Source organism: Manacus candei, unplaced genomic scaffold (genome assembly GCF_025592945.1).
Source record: "Manacus candei isolate 608988 ecotype Guabito, Panama unplaced genomic scaffold, ASM2559294v1 h1tg000050l, whole genome shotgun sequence".
Lineage (NCBI taxonomy): Eukaryota > Metazoa > Chordata > Aves > Passeriformes > Pipridae > Manacus > Manacus candei.
Window position 1 is genome coordinate 12,467,891 of NW_026138098.1, and position 24,727 is coordinate 12,492,617.

Here is a 24,727-nt window from a genome sequence, read left to right on the forward strand (position 1 = left end):
TCCTTCTGCTTTCTAAACCATTATTCACAATAATGTGCATACACATTCAGGGTTAAGGAGGCAATCTTATTCCCCTTGTACCCTATCTCACATACATGCACACAACTCCTAAAGGGATAAAACAGAGTGGAGCCAGAATGGTTTCATGATTCTGAAGCTCCAGTGTACCACGATTTCGTGCATGGTTTGAAGTAGGGATATTGCCACATGATGACTGCTGACTTCTATTTCCAGTCCAAATACAGACGGTGTAGATAAAATGTCAGGGACCTAAAACATTCATTTCCCCAAAACCCACAGGGATGAGGAAACCACTTCTGCCATTGATCCACTGAGCTTTCCTTTCAACAAATTAAACTTAAATCATCAAAAAAGCCCAACAAGAGCAGAGAGAGAAACATGAATACAAACATATCCTTCTACCTTAGCTTCAATCAAATTTTTACTGTACAGGCTCCTCTCTGCTCTCAGAGTTTCACAAATGTTTTGCTGCTGTTTTAATTTAATCATTTGCACTTGTACTTCTTTCTCGTAGTCGCAGATCTGTACTTGACATATTTCAAGATCTTTCATATGATGGAGGACCTGGTGCAGAAAGAAAGGAATTAACATGATTAAACCATCATCACAAGATTAGAAGGACAGGGCAAAGTTTGTGATTTTCTTCTAAGATGACAAGTTCAAATCCCTGTGATAAGCAGTTTCAGCTACAGTTAAAAATCACTTCAGTCCAAATACAAGTTTAACTTTTCGGGATTGCTTATGTGGGACAATATTCTATTTTAATCTGATATCTAGGTTTTGTTCAAGACTAAAACTTCCAGATGCGCACATATTTAATTTAAAAACAAGCTACTGAAAGAAAATATTGCCACTGAGCAGGTTCAATAAAAAATTAATAGTTTATTTATAAAGCAAACCTAGATTTTGTAAATTATGTTGTTTTGGATGTCAGTTGTATGATAAGACAAATACATGTATGTTTTTTCAAGAAGCCCTGTATGTACTCCTATATTCTAACCCATCTTTTTTTTAATGAACACATGATCACAAACTGCTGATGATCATAAACTGTTGATATATAATTACTGTAATAAGACACTCAGTTAATGTAACCTAGTCTAAATAAGAAGGTAACCACTATTAGTTGTTTCTATCACAGATTAGAAATAATTATGTAAAGATTATGTAAAAAGAATGAAGTATTGTAGACTATAGAAAGAAGGTGATCACATGCAGTATCAATAAACAAAAATATAAAATGTTATACACACTTTTATTGAACAGCTACCACCATAATAATACATAATAATTATTATGTTAGAGGGACAAAAATACAAGTAGTTGCTAATCATTATGATGGGCTTCTAAATTATTTTTTTGAAACATAAGAACCTTTCTCCTGCTGTACCAAGCTGAAAACTGAGGAGCTCAAGCAAGCAGCATTCACACAGAATTCAGCATTACAATTAAATAAGATTAAAAGAAATAAAAAGAAAACTAAGGAGTACACACATCAAGAACAACTTATCGGGTTCACTAATTGGGAGGAGAAAACAATGCCATCCCTTAAGGTAAAAAAATATCAAGCATTAAAGCAAAAGCTGAGGAACCGCATGGACAAAATCCAGAAGAGAAGTCCATTTCCAGCTGCAGTTCATATCCCGTTCTCCTGACTCCGCTTGTGAAGGCAGCAGTTTGGGCTAAGATTCACATTTATATATCCAAGGGGAAGAATAAAAAAAAAAGGTTTGCATCAAATAGTCAATAACTGCAAAGTTTGCAGTGGACAGTGTTGTCTCTTGCTTAGCAGTAAAGCCTGTGAGGCCTGACCGTGGGGCAGGATTAAATAATTAAACATTCTATCAGGTACCTCCAACAGACTCTGAAGATAGGGGATAGCTAGACAAACACAAAAAATTTTATTACAGCAGCAGCAACACAATTCCAGCACATTGTAGCTGACTTCAGATGATCCCAGGAACTGCTTACAATGCAATACAAAAACACAGTCCTAGTTTATAACCTACTCCTGCCTTTTTCTTTTCTGTTGACACAAGCTGCCAATAGTAATAGCATGGAGAAGAAATCTATAAGGCGTGTTTTCTACCTGCACTATGGTGATCATAGGCTGGAGCAAGATTTGAAAGTAGGTCACTGCATTTGTAAGTGTTTTACTTGCGTTTGATATAAGTGAAATAAGACTATGGACAAAGTTTTCTGAGTTGTGCTCACTGGCTGGATGCTGACTCTGCTTATTCAGGAATTATTAAACCCAAATAATTCTTTCTTATAAATACAGAAAAGATACATGCAGTGTTTCACAACACAGCCCCGTGGGAGGCTGAGCATCCTCAATTCCTATTTATTTGACAGCACACTACACCTCAGATTTGGCAAGGAGGGCCCAAAGCTAACAGAAAGTATTAAGTATTCATAGTTTTCTCCTGTATCCTCATAGCTTTTTTATCTGTACACTTAACTATCATTTACTGCTGGTTACTGTTTAGTTCAATGAACCTACTCAATACCTCAGTAATGGTGCTGCACTTATTTGCTTACCCTTTTTTAAGCACTCTGAAAAATGCTGCCATGGCCTTAATGATATGCCCATTGAACATGAGGTTTTCCAAAAGATTACGTTAATTTTAAAAAGGAAATATATTTTTTTCAGTTTCCTGGATATGCTGTTAACTGTAAACTTAACATTTTAAAAGGCTTTATTTGAAGAAGAAACAACAATTAGAGAATGGTTTTGTGACCCCTCAGAAGACACAGTCGGGGACACTTCAGATGAAACCAAAAGATATACTTCATTGCCTCCGTTTAAGCAGCCTATACCTTCCACAGAGAAACTAAGATTTCATAATTTAAGAATTTTAATTCAAAAAGGAAATATTCTACTAATGGTTGCAGCTCAGTAATACAGGCTACACAACAAAGAGCAAAGAGCAAATTTTTTTTCTCACTTGTGCTGGCTAATCTACAAGTAAGACTATTCAACAAGTGACACTGACTTAAAAATAGTACAAGTGAGCAGTCAGCCAAAGCAATAGATAGAAGAGGAATCTATGGATGAATTCTCACCCCTGAAATATTTTACTGTTGTGGATATAACTTTGCTGACTCTTCATCAGTTACTAGTAAATGATGATTTTGAAAGAGAAATTCTGCAGTTCTATAGATTCTGTCCTGCTATAAATAACCAGACAACTTTCAGAGCCAGCATGGGTAAATCTTTGGACTTGGATGGGTTTGGCTCTTTACTGCTCTTACACAATTCCAAAGATGTGCAGCAAGCTCCTGCAAAGCCAAGTTAGTGGTAAATGGTGATGAATGGACATTGACTGGCCACAGAGTTACTGCCCATCAGTAGCTCATTCCCCACCAGCTGTGAAATGACTCTCATAGTTTTGCCACACTCAAGTTGCATAGATCAAAGAGCAAACTCAAATATTACCTAGTTGATATAATAATCCTGATCCTATGTCCTTCTTCTACCCTGTGTTTTGGCTTGAAGGACAAGACTATTGTCTCACATACTTCTGTGCTCATACTTCTGCTCCTCACCTGTAAGCTGAGTCAGGAATTTAGTGAGCCAAGTCCTTTGGAAGCTTGCAGTCACAATGCAGGCATCATTATATAAACAGCTCAAGTGTCATAAGCCATTTACTGAGCCTCTGCCTTATAAGAAGTGACAGAAAATTTGCAACCAAAGTGGCAGGGGAAGAAAAGACAAAGTAAATAAGCAAACATTTGCCATTTTCACCCTCAAAATATTGTGGACAACCCTAACCAGAGCTACAAGAAAGAGCCTTGTAGTTCTGAGTGTTATGAATTACTCTCTGGCCCTAGTTTACAACGTTCCTAACTCATATCTATCCTGTTAGAAATGCACCATGAGGGAAAGATGCAAAATATGATTTTGCAACAAAGACAAATCTCACTTTCATGGAATACTATTTCCAAGGAAATGATGAGGTATTCCAGGCAATGGAGCGTATACCATTCAAAAATGATTTAAAAGCCCCTAGTCACCTGAAGCTGGAAAGGATAACTTTAAAGTGGAAAGATAGCAAATAACTTGTGAGTTGAAACCACTTGAAAGCTAATCCCAGTAAATCAATTAGCTTCTTGGAGGGCTCTTCAATGTGATAGCAATTGATGGAAGAGGTTAAAATCATGTTTCTGAGTTTACTCCATCAGGAATAAATTTATACATAATAATGAGCAGCAGGCCACACAAATTTTATGCAGTGTTTCTCTGCAGTTGCTCCTGGAAAACTTGTATTTTGCAGAGTAGCTTGAACATGTTGAGATATTTTCACATACTTGGAGTAATCCTTCAAAATGCTAAGCCTCTTACAAAGATGTTGAGCACTGGCCTCAATTTTAGGACACTGGTAGTATGTAAAACAAGGTCCTTTGCAGATAAGACAGGACAATCAAAGAGTAATTGAGATTGGAGAGTAGGACAGGAAAAAAACACTTGCACAAATAGCTGTTCCTACCTTCTCTTTGAGCTCACTGGTTTCATTGATGAAGCCATCTCTCTCCTTTTCCAATTGGTAAATAATCTTCCTTTGTTTCTGAGCTTCAATCTTATAATTTTGTATTTCTGCTTCCAAGTTCTGTTTTGACTGTTCATGGAGCTTCACCAAATTTATCTGCTTCTGAGTGGCATTTGTAGCCTTGATCAAGTTCTACAGAGAACAAAAAATAATGACTCGAGCTGAAAAGGCAATACTGTCACCACTATGACAAAAGCATGCCATTGTCAAAGTGGATTATGGACTTTCCAATGTTATTATCCGTTATCTAATTTGTTCAGTTGAAATACTTGAGCCTCAAATCTGATTTAAAAAACAAAATCTCTAGCACAGTTGCTAAATAGAGCTTTTTCTGATTTGCAGTTAAAACACTAGTGTCTGTGTTACAAAAAAAATTGATAGGATTGTTTACAAGTGGATATAACTAACGACCAGAAAAACCTTACCAGTTTTAAGGCATTCTGAATGCAAAGCATGCCAATAGCCATTAAATTAATAATAAAGCCAAATACTCTTCCTTCTCATGTATTAAATAGAAACGTCAAGGCGGAAAATAACGAAGCTTATCTTAAAATTATGCATAATGATTAAACAGAAAACATCAAGATATCATCTTTACAAAATCAGACTTCTGGTCTGACTTTAAACTTTCTTTCCCTATACAAAACAAGTATTTGTTACCTGCCAAATCTGAGCCTCTGCTATAGTCAAGACACAGGACAATGAACCTACACCAAATAAAGTACCTCAGAAATCATCTTTTGGCATTGAATTTAGTAGATTACACTTCAGGAATGCCCATAAACATGAGATGCTATCCTGCAGTACAAGAACCTTGGGCTGATAGGAAATGATCAGTGTGAGAAATGGACTTAAAAGCAAGGACTAGTACCAACATACCCTGACAAACTGCTACGTGGTGTAGCAGTTTGGTTTCTTTGGTTTCTTCCTTTACTAGCAAAGACTTAGTTTGCCTAGATTGATATCAAACTTCAAATGCTACAGAGTGCAAAAACACACTCTTTGGATGCAATGAACTCTTTGGATACCAAATAATGGGTTTGCAGTAAAGGTGAGCACATGTCATATTTTTTAAGTACTCGATGGTTTATATGTTTATATGTTAAAACTTAGAAATTTTCTGTGTGTTTACAGATACCACTACTATTTCAATGCACAGAAAAGAAGCAGTATGTGCAACTGCTAACAGAAATCTGAATAATAACTTAACGTTATGTCTTCCACAACATTTCTGTGGTGTTGTGAGTGTTTAAACTAAAGGTATTTTATTATCAAGCTGTGAGGTTTATCAGTGCTACTAATACACACTCACCTGGTTTAGCATATCCCTTTCCCTCATAAGCCCATCTGTAGCTCTCTTGTCAATCTCTGACTGCTTTTTGGCTGATTCTAACTCTAGAGAAAAAGAGGAAAGAGAATAAATCCTGGGTTCAAAGTGTACAGCTGTTAAAAATGCAGAAACAACTCAGTGGACTTCTTTAAAAGCCTTGACTATGAACAGCTCTATGAGCTGTGAACAGATTTTACAACCCTAGGTATCAGCTAATGATGTTAATACATATTTGGGTATCTAGAAAACTTATTAAAACTCAAAAGACAGACCCACCCATCTGTTAGGCACCTACCTTTCTCCAGTCTGGATATTTGATTTTTTAGCATGCCTTTTTCATTTTCTGCATCAACTTTTTGTTCCTCTGCAGCACGCAGCTTATTCTGGATAACATCTCTCGTTTTGTTCAGCTTTGAAATTTCAAGGCGCATCTGAGTTGCTTCATCTTCTCTCTCCTACAGAACAGCAACAAGGAGGGGGGAGAGAAAGCATCCATAGAAAGAAAGAAGAAAATGCTTTTGCACTTGGTATATATTTATTTCACAAAATTCAGGAAGTAAACATATAAATGCTGTGAGTCACCTGCAAGAAGATAATTAGCTAATTGGACAATACTAAAAAAATTTTAAACAAAGCCAGCTAGGGAAAGGAAAATGATAATCCAATCTTACACTTAAGGGCTGAAGATGATCAATAAAGAATCCCCAGCTAATCCCCAGCAAACCTCACACAGCACTACCCAATTAGTCCTGCAGACTAACTCCAGGCAGCTCTAATTTCCTTTGAAGTAATAGGCACAGTGACTGTGATAAGAAAGATATCTGTAGTGTGGTCTGACTGCATGTCCCTAAGTAGCAGGTGCACGTTATTCCCATCTCCTTTATAACCTATGTCTTTAAAGAAGAAGCAAAACATAGAGTTCATCTCATATGCTACACAACAGAGATAAAAATAATCAATCAAAACCCTGCATAACTGGTTACCAGGAAACACATCCAATAATCACAACAGGAATCAGTCTTTTTGCTTTTAAGAAGTAAATATAACTTCCTTGTATAATTCAGTGCCACTGTTGGGTTTTACAGCCATCACAGCCTATAGTGTTCCACTTACAGCCTCAGATGCTGATTCTGTGAGATGGGGAATCCTGGTATGAAAGTATCCTCTGGGAGGATGTGAATCTCTTCAGTTTTTACTGACAATAACCTTCAAGAGATTTAAGAGTACCCTCACAGTTCATGTTGCCCAACACCACAGTGGAGGCATTCAGCACACTGCAGGATGAAACTGCAAACACAGTCCCTACAAAAACTGCATCTCACATCAGGACTAGGGCTCTCAGAAGCTTTAGCAATTGGCTTAGCTACTAACTGGGCAGTAGCTTCTATTTTTTTGTTCCCAGAAGTCCACGTGCATGACTTAAAAAGTTCCATCAACTTTTCTTGAAATCAGGATAAGATCATAGAATCAAAATCCTTTGACATTCTAGAGCCCCAAATGTAAGTCTCATTTGAGCACATTGTTTGTAAAGTTTTAAACAATTATGGTATTGGTAGAAGTAATGATAAAACTGCATAGCCCAGAAAAGACAGTAATTTTTTTTTCAAATAGGTAAGAAAAATATCCTTCAGTTTGCCTAATAAAATACAAGAGAAAACAAGCCATCCTCCATTTAAGATCCAAATCAGAATCATCTGTGTTATATTAGTTATGAACTGAGCTTTTAATCTGTCAGTGGTTAGTTTATCATTCTGACTAAAAAGCTCTATTGGCAAACAAACTTTTTATGTAGGTGAATTCGTTATACTTGACTAAGACTCAATAAGAAATTATTTTCTACCTGGCTTTTCTCATGTTTAGTGTTTTAACCACAGTGATGATACATAATGCAAGATATGGTAGATAGATACATTTCCTTTTATCACAAGAGCTCTCAAAGTACCCTAAAAAGCACATGCAGGAATCATTTAATCCTTTTTCAACTGAAACTCACCTGTTTCTGAGTTCTATGAAATGACTGTTAAATAATGGGAAGTAAGGGAAGAAAACCATTTAGATCTGAAAGTAAACACCATCTTGGTTACTTATATTTAATTTCCTCTACTGTGGGAAGGGAAAATTTTAGTGTTGAAAGCAATTCCCTTCAGTGGAAGCCATCCAGAACACCTTCATTATAATATATTGACATTTTTCAATGGGTTTTGGCAAAATTCAGATTAGGTTAATCATTGTAAGAAAGTCACTGTTCTTATTTGAAAATCTCACAGTCGAACCTTATATTTGTCAAAAGGGTGACATGCCCTTTATGAACACAGTGTGTTGAGCATTTTGGTTTATGTGTTTTAAGAAACACAGTGCCTCCAGCATTACTGGCCCTACACTGTCAGGTGAGATGCCTGGAAACTACCATGACCATGGTACCGCCATAGAAAGAATGGCACTAATTGTCAGGCACATCTACTCCTAAAAACTCCTCAGATTTCCTCCAAAACTGCCCATAAGGACAAGAACTGAAGTCATCCCTGTCCCCATCCATGGTAAGACTGTCATGGAAGTGATGCAGCTGATAGGATGGATGTACCTTCTGGTACTTACCTTTAGTTGTGTTGTCTTCTGGCTGACATCCTTCATCACCTCATCAAACATCGCACTGTGCTGTTCATTTTCTTGCATGAGCTTCTGATTTTTCATCTTAAGTTGCTCAAGTTCCTTACTAGCTTTTTCATTCAAGTTCTGTTAGATTAAAGAACAATCCTATTAATTCTTTTAAATCTCATTACAATATCTGCATATACATGAAGACAGAACCTTCCATCTTCCCTGGAGATAAAAGCTGTTACAGATTGTTGTCTGCTTAAAAACCATTCTTCACTGCTGATGAAATTACTAATGTGAAATATGATACATGTTCACATTGACTAGGGGAAATTATCATTTTTAATGAATAACACATTCAGTATCTTTTTTTTTTTCTGGAAGCTTAGCAGGTCTCTATTGCAAGCGATAGATAAATATTTTACTTCTTATTAGGCATTTGGCAGCCATCACGTAACACAACTTGCTACATATAATTACTGCAAAAGAGTATGAGATTCAAATTACTTCAATCATCAGAGGGCAGGGGAGCTCTGTTTTATGAGCAAGCATCCTACATTTATATGCTGATAACATTTCTCTGGCTACATGGTTTGCTGAGACCAGGACACAAGTATTTTCCTCTTTAATTTGTCTTCAGTCAAACGTCTGGAACAGCGGTTTTGTGGTTTCTATAGAGAACATATTCTTCAATACTGGAGATACCAGTCTTTTCTTCTGCTTGATGGAACATCACTTGCAGATAGTACAGATACAAGTGAGGAAAGAACAACCATCATATTTTTCACTCCAATCATTAATGCGTGATAAACTGATGAAGCCGGTATGTATTATGCCCTTAAAAAAACAATAAAGGAGGAGAAGGAGAATCTAGTGTAAAAGCAATGAATACTGTTTCTTGTATTGTAAATGTCAGGATAACACTGTTTCAGTCAATCCTTTTTTGAGACTTGGACAGGGCTGGAATGAAGCTTATAGCAGCTGTATCAAACCACTATCGCTGTCATGCAAGAACAGATATTTTATTAGAAACTTCATGGGAATAAGAGCAGGCATCACAGACAACTACAGTTCAGCTGACAAACAATAACCCCATGACATTGCAATAGCTGTGTCCCTTTCTTTTGCAGATCTCTATCCTGACTCTTGCATAGTTGGGTAGCCTGTAGTTTGGACAGACTTCTAGGAAAAGACAATGCAGGGCCTCCACAGACACCTTCAAGCCAGCACAGGCAAATGCAGAAGTCTGGTTAATTAGCCCAGGCACAGCACTTTATGTGAACTGCTGGTTTCCAGGACAGTTTGGACAACTGAATGCCCCTAAAATCTGTGCTTTGAGTGGTTGAAAGGGACTATAAAAAGGGGGAAGAATGGAACAGAACGAGGAATTGTATATACAATGTGATTGTCATGGCAGATCATGGAGCTGCCCTCAAAAGCTGCATCAAATCAGTGATATTCAGAGAAATAATCAAGTCTTCTCTGTATCTCTTTATGTGAAGTATTTTACTAAGACTCTGTGTTGACAAAAAATTGGCACAGACCTCTTCACAATTTCAGGGACTAGAAGGGAAGAAAAAGCCATAAAAGTCATAAATTTACAAGATATACAAACTCACAAGGAAGTTTCCCTTGAGGTAGGACTGGTTTACAGGGATGAGACCTACCCTGCCATTTACTTAAATTGCTTCTCTGAGAGTTTCTCAAAGTCTGGGGGAAATGGGGAAATGGACTGAAAACCTGAAAATTCACACACTTGCAGAACACTATGTCAGGACATTTCCAGATAAAGTTTTTAGAAACAGAATGAGGAAAATCAATCAAAAAGGTTTATGAAGACAGTTCTCTGCCCTTTCACAAAACTCTACCGCAGGCTTGAAAGGTAGATAAAAAATATTGAGAAAAAGAAGAGAGAAGGGGATGGAGGTAAAATTTTTTACCAATGCCACTAGAGACAATCAATGGCAAAACTGGCAATACAGTCAGAAGTCCAGCCTGGCAGTCTTCTGTTACTATCACTAGATCATTCATGCTCTTCACGTCTCATTTGCTGTGATTTTTTTCAAGATGATCTCTAACAATACCATTGCAATCCACTACTGATTTCTGTGAGGAAATCTATCTGAAATTTGTCAGCAAGCTTTACATACTTATTTATTAGTAAATTAGTACTTATATAAAAACAAATATTTATTAAAATTTAATAACTTAAAATAATCTCCCTCCCTCTCCCTTCAGGAAAATCCATTTTCTACTTAATTAAACATCTGACTCTATTCTTAGATCTGATGAATACAGTGTGCCATGTACCCTACCTTCTGCTCTCTAAGATGAACCTCCATTTTCAGTTGTTCCTCTTTGTTTCTCTCTATTTGCTGCTGTAAATTCTGGATCTCATCTTGCTTTTTATCCATTTCAGCTAGAAGATTTGTCAGCTCAATCTCCATCTTTTCCTTCTTTCGAGCCTCTCGTAGTTCCTCATTCTGACGCAGCTGGATGTCTTGCTGAAGCTATATAATAATAGAGAAAACCATTTTAAGTTCTTCTGCCTGTGACTCAGGAAAACAAGTCCTCTCACCACTCTTACTATGCTTGATTTTGGAAACAACAGCTTCTGTATTACTGTACCCACTACTACATGGAATATGCCGGATCTCCTCAGAAATAATTATGTTCTCTAATGGTTGAACAAAAAATCCTGCATGAGGGAACCTATTTATTGATGACAAGAATTTGTTAAGCACCAGTCAGTTCACCCACACGGCAGGGTCTGATACAGTTCAGACATAAAAGTATTCCTCTGGAGATTCAGTGGCACTAATGTCTTTTCTGTTATAGGTGCTACTTTCTGAATGCAGCATTAAAATTAATGAGGGCTTGATGTTGTATTGCAAGGATTTTTACTTTTCTATCTCACCAGCAGAAACATTTATTACACTGATATTAAAGGAAAGAGAGACATGTCAGACCAGTGCTCATTTTCACAATTGATCTCAATGTTTCTGCTCTCAAAGTTCCTCTGTGGGAACTTCAAAAGAGGAGCTTTTTCTCACATTTAATAGACTGTCTTGTGACTTCTGCTCTCTCCCTCCCTAAAAATGTGATGGAGCAGAATCAGCAGAGAAGAAACATAGGGGGCTGATCCACATGGAAATACTCAAGTTCAGCAAGGACCAGCAATTGAAATATGTTCTTTGCTTAAGGATTCCTCCCCTCTGAGCTCACAGAGGAAAAGTTACCAGAACTGACAGGGTCTTCAACAGGATCTTCAAAAGGACATTGTCATTTAAGCAGTCTGAAGGGGAGAATAATTCCATACTGGGAGAATGGGAGGTGATTACAAATGCTGCAACAATCCTGTAAATTTAAGGGCTGATGAAGTGAGTATCAGAAGATTAAGGCTGACAAGATTCAACAGGTTGTCACAGGAGTTTCAATCCTCTCTCTTTTCTCCCATGTCCAAAATGCTATCAAGAAAACACAGATTTTATATTCTTTTCTAATACATCCCCATTCATCCACTTTAGAAACAGAAACAAGTTCTGGGCATGAAACCTAGACTGATCATTACTTTCTTATTTGTGATTAATAAAAAACTGTTAGCCAAATGTTTTTCTATCTCTTCTTTGATCTTTGATTCTTTTCTGCTCCTCCTTTCTTCTGACGTCTTGCTCCAGCCCTTGCTTATATTCTGTTTTAAATTCTTTCATTCCTCATTATTATATTTTTATATTTGATGTATCAGAGTTCTGTATACCATCTTCCACCCTTTTCTACTTTCTCTCCATTCAATGGCTATTTTACAGATCCTCATCCTTCTGTATCTCTAGCTGCTATACACATTTAAAGGAAGCTATACATATTGATCACTAAAGAACAACGGTCTACTCAGATGGTCAGAAAAACAGAAAGCCTAACTTAAAGTCAAGATGGAATAAGACTGCTCTCCAGAGACACAGGCGGGGTGAAAAATTTCAGCTGAAGAACAGTAGGCCAGAATCAGTGTAAAGAAGAAAGGAGGAGCTCTCTAACCATTAGAAAAGTGAGGTTCTGGAAAAGTTTCCCAAATGGAGTAGTAGAGAAAATAACCTAATATTAAGTCAGAATTTGAAACGATCTTAAAAATTATGGTATTGCATCATATGGCAATCACTGCCAACAGCAAGGGTCTCCATTCCAGTCTATGTGCCAAGAGGCATAAGGATCTACAATCCAAAAACCACTGCACATCCCCAGTAAGAAAGATGACTCTGATTCAGGAAAAGCAACCTTGGCCTCATTCAGGGTACTGGGAAACTACAGAAGCAGCTGGTACATGACAATACACTTTGTAAAGGACACAGTGTGGAAGTACAGAAAAATCATTCACAACAGACTCCTTTCTGAGCACTCCTCATCTTTGAGATGTGAAAAAACAGGGACCATACTAGTCAATGGAGATAAATACAGGTGTGGAGAAAGGCTCAGGACAAAGCCTAAAAATCACTACCCAGTGATTGGTACAGACCTGCAGAACAGATTGCTCTGCCTCATTTTTTGCCTTCTCTGTTTCCTGCTGCTGCTCTGTGACTTCAGCAAGACTTTGACGTAACTTCACAACTTCTGACAACAGTTCATCTCGCTCCTTTGTTACCTCTTCTTGAAGTTCTAGCAGTTCCTCGACACTGGAAGGAAGAAAATAATAATCAAGCAGTGTCACAGGCCATTCCTGTTCTTCCTCCTATGCCAGAGCAAGACCCTTGCGAGAAACAAGAGATTAAAAGTCATTTGTTTCATTTTAAACTCCTCTTGTATTGAGACTCTGGTGGTCAAGTGAATTATATGCTTTATCTACTGTGATACTCATCACCATCAACCAAGTCCAATAAATCACTCTTTCTTGTTATATCACATTCTCACGGGTATCAATAAACCTTCAGTTTCCCAAAAAGGTAGCAGGAAACAAAATTCCCTCTTGTCTGCTCACTACAAAATTACTTAGGGACCAAAAATACCAGTGCCTCTGCAGTTCACCTGACTGGACACCTAACGAGATTATGTCTTACAGTCACATAACATAAGAATAAAACTGACTCTCTTTTTTGACACATTTACAATATGAAAGAAAGTCTAAGCCCTGTGGGTTCAAGCTCAACGTAAAAAGCAGCCTTATAGTTCTAAAAGACAATAGGGTTTTCAGGGCTGAAATCCTGCAAAGGACTTACCTCATCTCTTGGCCTTGTCCCTGGGCAGGGTATTTAAGCATGGAACTGAGGGCAATACAGAAAGAACTTCAAGAAGAAATTGTAAGTAGGCAGGTCTCAGCAGCCTGAGCAGAGCTGGAAACAGGAGTGAGGTGTTGGCAAAGTAATGGCTCCTGCCTCTTGCAAGAAAATGCAAACAGCAGCCACAGAGAGATGCCTTTAGGGAAAGTTACACAAGGGAAGACTGAATGACCAAGCCTTTAGGTCCAAAGAAATGTGTTAAAGAGGTTCAGAACATTTCAGGGACAAATGGTGAAAGAATGGACTTCTCACGGACCCAGGTGGTCTACTGCTGGCATGTTCCTTGGAGGGGAAGTGTTTGAGCCCACTGAAGACCTTGCTCACAGATACAAGTTGCTTTTCTGCAGCCTGGATATACAGTGCATGAAGAGATGAGCATGCCCCATATATATGCCATATGTATAATACAAATAAATACCTTTACCTGTGTCAAGCCATAACCAGCAGGGCCAACCATCAGTAATTTCAACAGAAAGTGCACAGGTCACAGGGTCAATACACTTAATCTCATATTTGAGTTTACATTAATCTTACAGCAATAAGAAGAGTCTGAGGACCTGATACTACAAACAGTAGAATTTGGAGGGCTTCTGAGCAGCTCGAGGATGATTACTATTTGCACACTGTAGTGGTTAGAGTCTCCACCTCAGACTATGCCTCTCTATGCAAAAGTATTTCGTTTAAAAAAACCCAAACATAATCTTCAAAGTGTATACAAACAAGAACACAGACAGTGCTAATGCCTTATAACAAAGTTAGGAACAGAGAAGAAATCAACTCTCCCGCTTCCTTGACTTGACCTTGCTGCTGTAAAATGTGAAAATGTTGACAGTATCCTATTCTCTAAGACAAAGTATGCTGAAATGCTAGTCAGATAAAACAATATCACACATACTGAGAAAGTGCATAATATTGATTTTTATTTGATCTCTCAGTTTAATCCAATGCTGAATGAACTCACTCAGAGCCTGATTCTGTACTTGCTCACTGCATAAACACATGGACAAATAAATGTGTATTCATGAGAAAAGTAAAAGGCAGAAAAGATCTCTCTCTTTTTTAGTATCTTTGGAGGGTTTAAATGGCTTAATAAGGTGTAGAATGATAGAAAATCAAATTAGGTTTTCCCTCTTCCTGAGGAAAACTTACTTGTACTCCTGTCCAGCTCTTTCCTTCATTAAATTATTTAGGCGTGCAATTTCCTTTTGCAGTGAATGAATTGTTTCCTTTGTTTTCTGTTCCTTCTCATAGGCTGTATCCACCATTTTCCAGGACTTTTCAAGCTCCTAGGAACAAAACGGAAAACAATTACATAAATTAATTTGTGTTTAAAATTAACCACAAACTAAAAATTAATTGCCTTGCATTTTGGTTAGCTGAGAAAATAGGGGTTTGTGTCTTTTCATGCTTAGGTTCCCAATAGTTCCCTTAATTGGTTATCTTTTTTGGGGGTGAGGGCATAGCAAACATTTTGAGCCATTCAGGCTATGTCAATTTACATCACAAAAGCTCTAATACATTTTATTTAACACACAGATCTGAGCATTATCAAATCTCACTCTAGGAGGCTTTGATCATGTAAGTACCGCTAATATCTAAAAATTTACTGAAAATTCAGTGCCCACAAAGGTACCACCTACTTAAATAGCTCATGTCTGTAAAAGTCTTATTAGCTGTTAGGACAGTGAACATCTAATTTGATTTGGATGAGAAAAAGATGTTACTTGACTTTTCTGTCTCTTTGTTCATCTTCATCTGTGAAGACGTAGCGTATTTTGATTTTAACTACATATTTAGACAAGCCACAACTCCTATGCCAAATTTCAGCACATGGAGTTACTTGAATGACAGATTTCTGTGCCTCTCACAAGTCTACGGTTTGATATCCGCAAACAGCATAGGGGAGGAGGGTTCACTTAATTTTTTAACTTCCCCTGCATTTCTCTCCCTTGGATCAGATCCTTATGAATCAAAAACAAGGCTTACTCCTTGCCAGGTTCAAACCAAGCTCCCACCACTTCTGGAATCCTGTGCTAAAAAAAGAGCGTAGATTTAGAAAGCGACTGGACTGGAAGGAAAGTTCCCGAAGACTCAGTAAATAATGAAGACACCACTTTTGTCCCTGAGCTGCAAATCACAGCACGATGTTCCCTCTTTCACACTCTTTTGTCAGCTGGCTCCTAGTGGAGTTCTGGACTTGACAGATTTGTACAGATTTAGACCCCAAGTGTGGCTGTGCAGTTCACCATTAGCTCCAGGGTCTCCCCAGGGAGAGCTAAACAGAAACAGCATTACATCAGGCCATGATATCCCTTTCAACTCCTGCTTGCATCATATGAAGTTGAGGCAGGGAAAAAATATTTTTAAAACCACCTCCACAATGAAGAAAATAAAATAATTTAATTTATATCAAATTGTTTACAGAATTATTTATTGTACTGAACATCTCTGATCCTACAAAAACCTCCATATAACATGAAACTCTAAATTATGACACCTATATTATGGTATGTTGTTAATATATTTATTGGACTGTTAAAGACCAAATAAATGTAATATTTAGCTGTTTACTGCCTAAATTAAAAATTCAAGTTATCAAACCAGCAGAAGTAACAGGCTACCAGATTTTTCTGAAAAGATTATACAAAATAAAACATCTGCAGCCTCTTCAAACTGCAGAGGGAATATATTTTCATTTTATTTATTCAACTAGTTCAGCATATCCAAATTTGGGAAACCATCTGGAACTTAATGATCAGAAATGTTTGCTCTTCTTTTTTTTCCCCCCCCAATCTATTAATAAGAGTTAAATGGTGGGCTTTACTTGTTCAGAAATTCTGAAAGAAATTTTAGTCAATTAAATTCACTATCTACAAGCAGTATTTTCATTACTTAATAAATTACTTAGTTCAAAATTTAGCTTGAAAAATGTGCTTTTTCACTTAAGTATCAAGCATATTTAAATAGTTTTAAATACTAAACTCAATTTGTCTTATACATTTTGAGTTCTAATTTGCATTCAAATGCAGAAATGATCACACATAAAGGATTAAGTATAATCTAGTAAATAATACATTTTTCATTGATTATTATCTTACATAAAAATGGTCAATTATGAAATTTAAATAAATGCATGCTAGACTGAAATAATGGCATGAAGACATAGTGCATCATGTTGTATAGCAGAGAAGCATAAAATATAACTGTAAATAAATATGTTTCAGATTTTTCAACCAATAAGAGGCAACCATCCTTTCCCTATAAAAACGCAAATTGAAAGTAAAATTAAAGCTGATTACTTAAATCAAAGCTTCCTGCTGGCTGATTAGACTGTGATTAAAATTGGTGAATTAAATCATTACGATGGGAGTTATGGGGGATAGAACTGGGGAATAAAATCAATATGCTCTCTGAGAGGCTCTACTGGCTTCAGTGAGTATTTTGTTCTGGAATTTGCAAAAGTGATCCCCTGAAGTCAATAAGGCCATTCAGATAAGCAGTGATTTCAGGTCTCCCTAAGGTGTGCCTTTTGAACTTCATCTTACTTTTGATGTGCAAAACCAATTCTATTGAATTTGTATTGATAATACCAATATTTATCAGTAAATTTAGGAAGCACAGGTGATGGCCCCATTATTAATCAAAATCTAAATACAAATTTGCTACAGACTTCAGCATCAGCAAAATTGGGTTTTGTTGTAGTTGCTTCTTCGTTGTGTCTTTTACTGTGAAAAGCGGATCAACAGATCCTTTAACTCCAAAAGTAAAGAGGAGGAAATTTGATGAAGGAAGCCTTCACTGAAAAAATATTCCCATTGTTACTCAGTGGAGAGGGGAACTGAAAGACTGCAAGTGTATCAGTAACACTGAGTAACTGCAGTACTCTGTTGGGTAACATGCTTGGCAGTCTGCTGCATAATTAAAGAATGAAGTACACTGAATATCTGCCATTAGAATCATTCAAAAATTTTTGGAGAAGTACTGAACTCTGGAACTTGCCTTACTTTATTTTCATTAAATACCCCAAACATCAGTTTCATTGCTCAGAAACTGAGAATTAATGAAATGCTTTCTTAGTATATTGGATTGATATGCCTGGAAATTGAAAAGTTGGTAATTCCAAGTAGGGCAGTACAAGCTTCTATAAATTCCCCTTCTAGCATTCTTCCAGTGCAGACTCACAGATCAGTATCCCTACCCATGAAAAACAGAATTGTAGTTCCTTCTTGATTAGCTTGGCCCTTTGCTCCTTTGATAGGACTTTAAACAGCAGACTGTTATGTCCAGTTTATTAAAACTACAAAACAGAGCCCTGAACAACCACCAGACAATAGTTAACAGCTATTGATTATTACTGACCTGAGTCCCACCAGCCACTGATCTGTGTGGTTAACCCCTGCCCCAAACAAACCCCACTGATTAAAACCAGGCTTTCACATGGAGAAAAATTTTGCTTCTGTAACTTTTATTCATATATGAAACAGTGATCTGGAAGAGGAAGGCTGTGCTCCTGTTACCCTAATGACCCATCAAGTCACTGAGATTTAGGGCCTTAATTTGAAGAAACTATGCCATTTTTACAGGAACAGTACCATCAGGATTATTTTATCATTTATAAATAATTAAATTGTGGGACAGATTGTTTAATTTAGCACTGAAGAATATCATCTTGGCTACTTTAGCACTTCAACTTCTCTCAACATGTATCTTGTGAAACACTTTTTTTGAATATTAGTAAGATTGCAGTGAAATTCTAGAGCTGTAATAGAAATTCCCTTCAGAAAGGAGAATAACATGGAATATGAAGGGTATACCAAGAACATTTTAAATTATATCCAAACAATTTCTGAACATTTAAGAGAAAGACTAATTCTCATAACCAAACTGAAAAAGTATCAGAGCTGTATACTAGGCTCACAGCAAGCCACTAGAATTGAAATGTCACATGTGCATTGCAAATAATTTCTAACAGGATCATATTGTCAAGCAGCTTTTTCATTAGAATATCTCTTAATGGGTCCAAGAGTAGGCAGCATGGTGAAGCCATACCCTGCCTGAGCTTCAAATTAGCTGCTGAAGTTGGAAAGGCTCTTATTTTCCCAACACTTCTGCTCCTCAGTTTTATGATGTTACTAAGACAATGTCTCAGCTTGGGAACATCTTGAAGGATCACCTCTGCTACTGTTCACGTGCCGAGTATTGCCACGTAATAGCAGAAAGAAAATTAGAAGGATCATTGTGGTTCCTGACACTCATCTACCAGGTTTTGATCAGAAGCAGTTAACATCAACAAAATTTTCTACACGTTTCCTCCTCCTTGAGGAGGCTCTGAGCAGTACCATGGGTTTGCAAGCTGCAGCCATAGGATGACAGCGCTGCTATTTCTGTTTACTCTAAGTGTATTTTCTTCCTAATTCTAAGGACAAGAAACTTCATTTCAAAGAACTTCTATTTCTGTAGTGCTCATAAATCACTCTGGATTGCTACACTGAATTTATTTTACTGGAACAAAACACTTTAGTGTAAGGCACGGAGGCTTCTCAAGTAAATGCTAAATTAAATGCTGTCTAGGTATCACAGGCTAAGTTTTTAAACCATCAGAATGTGAGAAGTTCCAAATACAGACTTCTGATCATTTGGTAGCTTTAGGTTTCTGATGGTCAAAACTCACTGTAAGCCTAAAAAAACCATCATATATTTTCAGTGAGCCAAGCACTTTGATTTGACAGAGTTCAAATCAGTAATAATAAAGAACACATCCAAGTAAATTAATAAAATAACACTGAAATGCTACATAGGACTCCTTTTCAAAAACACTGTGAAACATTAATTTATATGAGTTGTCACTTCCCTGGCCTAAAATCCATATTTAAGCAAGAAGTAGATTTTTTCTGTTCTGGCAATAGTTAACATGCAAGAAGCCCTTCAAAAGTATTAATGAATTAAAAAACTGTGTATTAAGTTGAAAATGTGCTATTTTACAGAGGGAAAGCTTAAACAAAATCTATTTGTGAGTATTTGAAAGCTGATGGAGTTGGTTTAGCGCAAATAAATGCAGAATTAGACTGAGACCTGTAAAAACACCAGGATGAGAAAACAAAGCAGTTTGTAGCAAAGCAGAGGTTAAACACCTGGAGATGCCAGCTCTATTTTTCATTCTTCAGCTAGTTCTCCACATAAAACAAAAGTGTTCTTGTAGGTGCTTTTCACATTATCATGTTTTTCATTAACAATTTCAGAACATATTTCATTTTATTCAAAACTTTACCGTCTTCAGTGATGATATAGTTTCCTCATCATCTTTAGAGAGCTTTGTGAGCACAGCTACTTTAGATGACTTCTCCACAAGCTCAGCACTCAGCTTCCTGCATTTGCCCATGAGATGCTTTTCATTTTCACGAGACTTCTTCATAACAGCAAGGAGCTTCTCATATTCCAAACGGAACTGTTCCAGAGCTTCATCTCTCTTAAGCAGACTGATGAATTCTTGGGAGTCTTTTTCCAGTGCTTCGAAGGCACTTTCTTCTAGATATGGTTTGTCAGACTTTTCCTGAGTGAAATAAGGTAATCAACAAATCGGAGGAATTCAACATCTCACTTATGACCCCAGAATATAAAAAAGTAATATACTGAGTGGGTAACAGCTACTAAGAAATCAGGACAAAATTTTCTGTAATAACAGTTCTTTTGCTAACATGATATGCATGTTGCAGGCTATTTTTCAAACACATCTCCCCTGATTTTACTGAAATAACCTGTGCTTTAACAGTCAGACTTCTTGTAATTGAGTCCCACAACTGCTTTAAAGATAAGTCTACAAAACACCATCACTGTGATAGCATTTGAATAATGCATCAACCATTGAGGAATTTTAGTATTTTAGTCTCAGGTCTGCCCAGTTCTCTTCCCTCTAAAGTTTGATTAGTTTATGCTTTCCATGTAAATAGCGCCAGTAAATCACTTGTCAACAAGTGTATCTGAAAGCTTCAGTAATGACAATGCAAGCCAGTCCTTCCTCTGCAGGAAATACTACTGTTAAATCTTTCACAGAGACATATCTCAGAGGTGGTCTCACTTGGACAGGAAAGCAGCTCTCCTGTTAGCACAGCCATGGTGAGTCCCCCTCCCAAAAGACAGGTAATGAAATACACAGTTCCCACAACCATAAAAATTGCCCCTTATGACTTGAAATAAAGGTCAGGCCATGCAACACATTGAGGTAGAGAGACCAGTTCCATGTGCTCCTCCTCGCCAAGACTCTGGCTTGGGGTGTCTTCTTCTGTCAGAAACTTTAGTGGGAAAACCACAGCTAGCACAGAAGGGCAGTCTGCAGTGTGAGGCTGAAATTTAGTGCCTCCTCCCCTCAAGCCTGCTCTGGGACTCACAGGTTTCTTCTTATTTCATCCTCCTCTCCAAACCACAGAATCATAGAATCACAGAATGGTTTGGTTTGGAAGGGACCTCGAAGATCATCTCATTTCAACCCCCACGCCATGGGCAGGGACACCTTTCACTAGACCAGGTCGCTCAGAGCTCCATCCAGCCTGGAGCTGAACACTTCCAGGGATGGGGCATCCACATCTTCTCTGGGCAACCTATTCCAGTGCCTCACCGCCCTCACAATAAAGAATTTTCTCTTAATATCTAATCCAATAATCTAATCTAATATCTATCTAAACCCACTCACTTTCAGTTTGAATCCATTCCCCCTTGTCCTGTCACTCTATGCTCTTGTGTAAAGTCCCTCTCCAGCTTTCTTGTAGGCTCCCTTCAGCTACTTCAGTTTTGATCCTGTTTACGTTTGTGATCGTAAATAGAGTTGAGTGGCAATAAACGGGGCGGCAGGGGGCGAAATAACACCTACGATCTTAAATGTAGCAGCTGTTCCTAAGATACAAGTGCTGTTACTGCCTACGTACAAGTAGGCTAATTGCTCTTGCTTTCAACGCAGGACATAACTGAGCTCTGCTCACACGGGTAACCCCTACACATAAACATGGCTTATGGATACAGATGATGCACAGGTGATGTTGTTGGGCTTATCCTGAGCTACAGCCTTCATCCTATCCAAACAAGGGGCGGGGAAGGGAGGAGGCAGAGGTTACAGGTTACCTCAGCCATGCTGCCGGCGGGCGGGGACAGCGAGGCTCGGGGCTGAGGGTCGGTGCCGATGGCTGTGGCTGTGGCGGTGGCGGTGGCGATGCCGGCCCGGGGCCCGGCGGTGCCGGTGGCTGTGGCGGTGCCGGTGGTTGTGGCGGTGCCGGTGGTTGTGGCGGTGCCGGTGGCTGTGGCGGTGCCGGTGGTTGTGGCGGTGCCGATGCCGGCCCGGGGCCCGGCGGTGCCGAGGCCGCGGCTGAGCAGCGAACCTCGCGTCGTTTCGTAGCAACGGCGGCGGCTGCGGGCGGGGCCGGGCCGGCCCCCGGGGCTGCTCCCCGGCCATGGCCCCGTCACCCCGCGCCCGAAGCGTGCATTTTCCTCCCAGGGCTGGCCATCTTGCTGTTGGAGTTCAGTCGGGGTTTTTTAACCAAGGACACCGAGCACTGTTTGCCCTCCTACTCGAAAGGCTCGGAGCTGCTCCCCGAGGCAGCAGGATGGAGCAGCTCAGTCAGAGAATTACAGAATTGTTGGGGCTGGAAGGGACCTTTGGAGATCATCCCGTCCAACCTCCCTGCCGTGACAGGGTCACCTGGAGCAGGTGACACAGGAACGTGTCCAGGTGGGTTTTGAATGTCTCCAGAGAGGGAGGCTCCACGCCCTGCCTGGGCAGCGTGTCCCATTGCTCTGCCACCCTCAGTGTGCAGAAGTTCTTCCTCATATTGAGGTGGAACTTCTTGTGTTTTAGTTTATGGCCATTGCTCCTCGTACTGTCACTGGACACCACCAAAAAGAGTCTGTCACCATCCTCTTGGCACCTGACTTTGAGATTTAGATGCACTGATGAGATCCCCTCTGTGTCTTCTCCACACTAAACAGACGCAGCTCCCACAGTCTTTCCTCGTATGAGAGATCTCCAGACCCCTCATCATCTTTGTGGCTTCCGCTGGACCCTTTCCAGTATCTCATTATCTTTCTTGTACTGAGTATGCTTGACACAGGGTCCTGTGAAAGGTGATAAACAGAGATTTGTGCAGTTTTGGGAGGACAAATCATAGAACCACAAAATGGTTTAAGTTGGAAGGGACCTTTAAAGTCATCTCGCTCCAACCTCCCTGCCATGGGCAGAGAATTCCACTAGACCAGGTTACTCAGAACACATCCAGTGTGTGTCCAAAAATTATATCCATTTATTGAGGCATTCCCACGAGCTTCCTGGTCCAGTTGGAGATGTCCCTGTTCATTCCAGAGGGGTTGGACTAGAAGACCTTTAAAGACCCTTTCCAATCCAAACTATTCTGTGATTCTACTCTACGTTTTTCAAACTCCTGGTGATTTGTGTCCTGTTAGACTCTGTAAGGGTGACTGTTTAGGCTGGTCTTCATGATAACTTCCATTTGAGCTAAATTAATTCAAACTCTACAAGTTCACCCTCATGGTAGCTGCAACTCTAACTGCAGTGCAGACACAGTAGGGTGACTGTGTTAGGAGTCTGTGGTAACTTGTGCTAAAGCCCATTTTTGATAAGCCAGTCATCGTGCCTTAAAACATGACAACTCGTAGCACATAGTGGAACCATTAAGTTGGAACCAGGACAAGACTCAAATGGTCATATTGAATTCATTCCACAACAATTAATATTAACAACAGAATGCCTTAACAGCTTCGTGACCAAAGAGCTGCACTGACACTCAAGAGGACACTGGGGTTTCTGACCTTAGCAAGAATTTACTGTAACTTGGGACCAGCCACTTAAAATTAAATTCCTTATTGAGGTGGAAATAACCACATCTGCCATCCTGCAATGGTGCTGGACTGTCATGGTTATAAATGATGCCCTGGTGTCATAGAGAGAATCTCTAGACAGAGTGGAGCTCTTCAAGTGGGATCGCTTTTTAACACTCCCTTTTAAGCTGAGCCTATGTTCCCAGCTCTGCAAAAACCTTTTTGCCAGTAAGAGCAAAAACCTCAGACTGCCACAGAAAAAATAAAAAAAAAATCAACTTAAATAAAAACAAATAAACTTAAATAAAAACAAATAAATCTCCGGTAATAGCAGGGACAAGCCAGACCTCGCAAGTTTCAGTTCATTGACAAGATTGTTATTTATTTCCCTATCTGACTTTGTTCAAGAGACACACATACTTTATAACTAAGTATAAATTATATATCTCCATATTCTTATGCTGGTAAATAAGCAGAATCACCTGTTTCACCAGCTGCATAAAAGAGAGTTTTGCATCAGTGGGGTGTGTTGGTGTGCATGCAGAAAGGGTTACTAGAGAAGAAATGTTTTCTCACTGATTTATTTGAGGTCACAACCCTCATGCAGTTAATTTAATGCATGTTTCAAACTGTAGTGGCATGAAAATGATAAGCCATCACTTCCTGAATGTAAGGATTTATGAGCTACTGCAGAGATATAAATAAATAGAGTAAAATCTCATCATAAGATGACCCAGGAGAATGTAAGCCATTTGGGGCAGGGACCATGACAGTACATGTCTTGTGGAAAGCATAAAAGGAACCTTATGGGCACTGGAAGGTAAGGATAAGAAGAATTGATAAGGAAAGCCCGGCAGCAGGATTTGGAGTGTTTCCTCCCACATCCGCTGCTGTGAGGAGACGTCAGGAGGCGGCAGCACCGCACCACCGCCGTGATCGCTGAACTGCCCCGCACAGCTGCTCCCAACCCCGGCCGAGAGACGCCTTACAAACCTTAATTATTACATGGAGATACAACGGTGGGGTGAACATGTGCTCATGGATCAGGTTCTGCATTTGAATACAGTTTTGCTCAGTTTACTCAGATAATATTATTAATGGGAGATTACCTCTAAGGAAAGGAAAAATTATCTACCGATTTACTAATT

The 24,727-nt window shown here is 38.8% G+C and overlaps 1 protein-coding gene across 1 annotated transcript in view; it reads right to left on the reverse strand.

Annotated features, from left to right (window-relative positions):
* Nucleotides 1–22,276, reverse strand: part of CFAP58 (cilia and flagella associated protein 58) — a 56,698-nt gene extending 34,422 nt beyond the window's left edge. The window contains exons 1-10 of the mRNA XM_051800207.1: nt 21,873–22,276; nt 20,029–20,310; nt 14,910–15,046; nt 13,004–13,160; nt 10,812–11,006; nt 8,497–8,634; nt 6,197–6,356; nt 5,884–5,966; nt 4,512–4,703; nt 424–585 (exon numbers count right to left, since the gene is read on the reverse strand). Coding sequence (XP_051656167.1) covers nt 424–585; nt 4,512–4,703; nt 5,884–5,966; nt 6,197–6,356; nt 8,497–8,634; nt 10,812–11,006; nt 13,004–13,160; nt 14,910–15,046; nt 20,029–20,310; nt 21,873–21,881 — 1,515 coding nt within the window. The 5' untranslated portion in view covers nt 21,882–22,276. The remainder of the gene's footprint in view (nt 1–423; nt 586–4,511; nt 4,704–5,883; nt 5,967–6,196; nt 6,357–8,496; nt 8,635–10,811; nt 11,007–13,003; nt 13,161–14,909; nt 15,047–20,028; nt 20,311–21,872) is intronic.
* Between the last annotated feature and the right edge of the window lie 2,451 nt (nt 22,277–24,727).